This window comes from Fundulus heteroclitus, chromosome 19, assembly GCF_011125445.2.
Source record: "Fundulus heteroclitus isolate FHET01 chromosome 19, MU-UCD_Fhet_4.1, whole genome shotgun sequence".
Classification (NCBI taxonomy): domain Eukaryota; kingdom Metazoa; phylum Chordata; class Actinopteri; order Cyprinodontiformes; family Fundulidae; genus Fundulus; species Fundulus heteroclitus.
In genome coordinates, this window is record NC_046379.1 from 31,466,730 (window position 1) to 31,472,088 (window position 5,359).

A 5,359-nucleotide genomic window follows, 5' to 3' on the forward strand; every position below is an offset into this window, starting at 1 on the left:
GACGCCTGAACCACCTCAGCATTCTGCTTTTGATTTGGAGGAGCAGAAGCTCTATTTAAAAATGTCCTTGAATAATGGAGCCCATTACCATACCTTATTTTACTCATTCATATTCGGAATTGTCTTTAAGATGCAGCATGTTTTTAGAAAGTTGAGAAAAGGTGTGATAGGTCAAGCTACTCCTGAACAAGGGAGATTAGAACTGTTGTAACTTGGCTTCAAAGAAAATTAACCTGATTCTTGGTCCCAATTGCTCTTTTCAGATGAACATAAATATTGTTTTTCTGTTGGAAATCAATGTCTCAGAGTTTGGAGGAAGAAAGGGGAGACATACAAAGCATGTTACTTGAGGTCCACTGTAAAGCTGCCAAGGCCAGTGATGATGTAGGTGCCATGTTAAGGGTGTTAGTCTGCTGGGCTTTCTGAGGTCCACAGTCTCACAGCCATCCAGCAGGACATTTTACAGCATTTCATGCTTCCTTCTGAATCATTACCAACTTTATACGCCAAGTTTGTGGGTAGGAACAAGGAATTTGACTTCAGATTCCAATGCTTGCATCATGTAAATCCTGGCAAGCTTTATGGAGATGCAGATCTCCACTAGGGTACAGACCAGCGCCCGTATTCCCAGATTCTGTATTCTCAGAAAAAACCCTGGATTAAGAAATGCGTCATGATGAAATTTAGCTAAATTAAATAATTGTCACAGCATGAAAATGTCTGAACACACCTTAACATGCTCATTTTGATTTTATGTTTACGCAATACTGGTCACTTTGCCATTTGACCTATTTGTTGTTAATGCACACACACCTGTCAACATTTCACTGATTGGCTGCTTATATGAAGAGGTTGGATTTGGCAGAATGACTGAGATAAAATGGGAAAAAAGGTGGAAAAACCGAGAGGAGTAGCTCCTGTGTTAAGTTTTGGGAGAAGTGTTGAAAGGTAAACTGGTCCCTGGATCACGGTGCAAATTGGTGAACTTTGAAGCACGCTGCCACAGATCAGTGCCTCTTTTTCTCTGCTTTTACGTACCAGCCTGGACCATTCAGGCTACCATCATGTAGAATAGTATATATTTATATATTTTGTGACTTCCATTTACATTTATCATTGAAAACATTTCTGTAAATATAAAAAATTTTCTGCATTATATTACTTGTAGATGTATCCAAATAATCATAATTTTTCCACCTCAAAATAAACAAAGCAACGTAACAGTAATTCATATTCACCAAAGGACATTTCAGAATTCTTGGACTCATTTTAGGCCCCAATAATAAAAACTTTTTTGCACTTTAGAAAAAAAAGAAAGAAATGTAAGTACTAAGTCTGTGTTTTGTTACCTGTGTATATCCTACGTCAGTGTCTGTCTCAAAGGAAATTTCACTCTGGTGACAGATTCGTGACTCTTCAAGATGACGTTACTAGAGCCGTGAATTTAACCCATCCGGCCACTTTTTTGTTTGTTTTTTTCTTTGCGTGCCTAGCTTTAAATTGCAAGTTAGGAAGTAACCATGAAGATTTAAAGACACTTAATTTATTCACTTTGGTGATTAAGAAAAAATAAATAAAAAAATGAAAAGACAGCAAGAGACACTTTGTCTGCCACAGGCTTTTATTGCAAAGTGGCTTCCTGTGATCTCAGAAACAATGTTTCACTTTAAGGCTCCAGATGATGATGATGTTGTGGGGGGTCATCTCTCACTGCTGGGGGAGGAGTGGGGGTGGCAAACCTGCTTCCTGTAGTGCGTTCTTAACAAAACAAAAGTGCACTCCAACTCTGGTGTGACGGTTACATTCAAACTGAAATAAGGCGACAAGCAAACAGCTAATGATGGTCAGCCAAACGAGAATGAGAACTGAGGTAAACAAATCTTCACTTGGAAACAAAAGTAATTTAACGTCAGGAACTTCACTTTCAACCTGTAGTGTTTAAACAAAAAGTGCTGGACAATAATCTTATGCATAGACTAACAATGTGTCTGCCCGGTTGAATGGAGAGGAAACAAAAGATTACAATAATAAATATTCATGTAAAAAGCTTGATGAGTGCAACCCGTGTACAGCAGGAGGCAGTGCTTCGTGGCGCTTTCGCCCCACAACAGTGGCTGCTTCCTTCATATCAACTTTTTGGCAAAACTCTGGCTGTGTGAGAGAGAGAGAGAGAGAGAAAGAAAACCTTCCTGGGGTTTGGTAGTGTTGTTTTGTTTCTGCCATGTGAGCAAAAGTCACAAGACAACAAACTGGGAGGTGTTTGCATATCATCATGTTAATGAGATCTCCTTCATGTTTAGGAAAAAAGAAAGCAATAAGAACCAAGACAAAAATAAACAAAGAAGCCTAAAGACGCTAACACCTTCAGGACATGGATATAGACAGAGCAAGCTTCTGGGTGAAGTGACGGTGTTCGGGTGGGGTTGGTTGCTTCGGTCCTGATGGCACGGCGGTTGGCTTGACTCCGCTCGGCTCGCTGCTGCAGCATCACAGCGGCTTACCCTCCAGAGACACCACCACGTTTCCGCCCAGCTTCTCGGCCAGCGTCCGGCGGTCCTGAATATCATCTAGACCGTTCACCTGCCACTCGTGCTTGATACCTGAGAAGACATTCCTGGATTCAATGCAGGTGCAGAGGACCACGCCCGAGCATTCACGCAGACCTGTACTAAATCAACAGACACACCTGAGCTGGGCAGGTCTGACCAATCACAGCGCGCTTTGTCTAACTGAACATTCATGCATGGGCTGTAAAGCCCCAGACAAAGCAAGGCCAGGACAACTAACAGGAAGCTGACTAGAACTTTCCTGTGGCTCAACAAAAGGTCTCCAACAGAAATGAAGAACACACCTTGTAGAACCAGAATGATGTTTCTCACTGAGTTAGCTTTCTTTAAATAGTAAACTGAAGCTGGTGATAGACTGACAACATTTTAAAGACTAAAGTAACTGGAGCGTAACAAGATAAAACCTCTCTGCCATACTCTAGGCTTTTATGGCTCTTCTTTCATGTGTGCAGGCAGATTTTCTCCCAACCACTACAGTGGATAGAAAAACCAAAACACCCAGATTAAAATACCAGGATTTTGAGATTAATCATTTCCCAACCCTTTAACCTTCAATGTAACGTATCCTGTAGTACTTATACAAATAACATCTTATTAGAAATAAAATGCTAAATACAAGGTGGCGGCAGTCACCAGGGGCTTCGTGTATAGTGTGTCTACACATAAAAACCTGCAGCGCAATGTTTAACGCACACGTCGGGATGTACAAGAATGAATGTTGTGTTAAAGTGTGCCCCCAGTCCTACAAGTCCCTTACCTGACTCCGCCAGATAGATTTGCTCCGCATATCCATCTGGAAACCTTCCGTTGAAGTAACTTTGGGAAGGGGCGAAAATACTGGTTAGCTGATTGGCCTATGTTGGTGATAGACGGGCCAAATGAACCAATCAGATTCGTCGTCGCTCGTAACAGAGCGACGACGAAAACACAACCACAAGCCAAGCTACTCTTGCTGCTGCAGGTAAAGGCTCGTTAGCTCAGCAAATAAATACTCTGTAATTCCGATAAAACTTGCTCGATAGCCACGCTAACGCTAGTTTCATCGGCTGAAGCCGCCATGTTGTTCAGACTGAACTGACGCGCTTCCCGTTGCGTCACACCTCAACCCGCCTCAAAGCCAACGCTGATTGGACGTTCGTTTGGTGAACGGCTCCAAATTTTCTTCAACGGAGAGTATCCAGACTGATCTGCGAGTGAAACCTTGAAAGCTCGCGAGATCAGGATGGTCTCACGAGGCTAACAAGTCCCCCCAATCCACTGAAATATAACTGCATTGGGTTTGATCAAACCCCGCGTTTTTTCATGAGCTTTTTCACATTTAGCCTCACACAATAAGGTTACGTCACAGAATGATGGAAAGAACCTGAGTCAGGTGGAAACTGGAATACTCCTGTGGTTTTGTGACGTGTAGATGTAAATGACCATCGGTCTGTGCGCTGAGCTCCATAACATGCATGGAAATCATCTAAGGGACACTTTCATTCTCACTGACAATGGAAATGCTTTGGATCAGCAGATTTTTCTTAACCAGTCAGGTGTGATGATTCCTGAGGTGGAGACAATCACACAGAACATAGACCCTGTCATCAGAAAATATTTTGATATTAATATTCTAGGGCATGTTGGCGATTTTTAATGAATTTCTGATATAAATGATGACATTTTAACCCAGATGTCATCAACATACCTGAAGCTATGGCTTGGGGGTCCCTGAAAAAACCTCTAAAGCTTATTGAGATGCATCAGGACGAAACGGAAGCTAGAAAGCCCAGACGTAATTAGGACTTCTTAAAATCTAAAATTAGGATTAAATCATAGGACCTGTAGACCATGTATGGTTCTGCAACAGGACCCACTGTTGGCTGCACCAGGTCCTCACCTGTAAACTTCTTTTTGATGGCATCTTTAGAGCTGGCGTAGATCATCTTGCTCTTCAGTGGAGCACTCTCAGGAGCCCTGGGGGGATAAAAAGCTGCAGGTCAGCCTTAACATTGTGAGAACTCTTTTCATTCTCAGGTCATTTATTTACAGCAAACAGCGCCCCCATGAAACCAAACCAGCTGTTACAGCTGCTATTAGCTAGTTCAATAATCCCACTTAGGAACCTGCAATCAGATGATTGTTTCTGTTGTGACTCACAATGTGAGTGAAGATGATTGGATCCTGATGTTGAGACACGTATTTTATGAATTTTTATGAGTTAAAATTGTTTTTTTTCCTTCTATGGCAATTCTAATTAGTGGACAGTTAAATTTTTGTTTTGTGAACTGCTTGATGGGATGGTTGTAGCAGCTTTCCTCCAACCAGAAAGAACTCTCTCAAGGAAGAGAACAGCTTGACTCAGAAACTGAGCGGTGTTTATGAGGAAGAGCTCACTGAATCAGTGTTAGAGCGGATACAGGAGACGAAGTGTAAAAGCTGTGAACGGTTTAAAAGCACGGATCCTGATCATTCACAATCAGACTGTGTCAGAGCGATCAAATCAAAACACATCCAATTAATTAACCCTCCAAACAAAATACTTCAGATCTGGATAGATGAACTTAGTATGAGTGGATTCTGTCAGATTTTACACCACACACAAGGCTGGTCATTTTAACTATTCACTATTAGATTATTGCATAACCAGTATATTCAACACGTTCCATGTGCCATGGAGGCATTCTTTGAGAATCCCAACCAGAAAGGAGTCATCTTAAAAAGGGCCCTGTCAGAAATCATACCTCTATACCCCCTAATGCCTGATTTCAGTAGATATTTCTAATTTTATTTACTAGTATAAAGTAGAATCA

General features: G+C 41.6%; 1 protein-coding gene across 1 annotated transcript; it reads right to left on the reverse strand.

Annotated features, from left to right (window-relative positions):
• Positions 1-1,599: 1,599 nt before the first annotated feature.
• Positions 1,600-4,523, reverse strand: cfl2 (cofilin 2 (muscle); the record flags this gene model as incomplete). The annotated part of the gene is given in 2 exon segments (XM_036150891.1): positions 1,600-2,600; positions 4,447-4,523. Coding segments are annotated over 2 exon segments (190 nt in total), but the record flags the coding sequence as incomplete, so codon positions are not given.
• Positions 4,524-5,359: the final 836 nt, after the last annotated feature.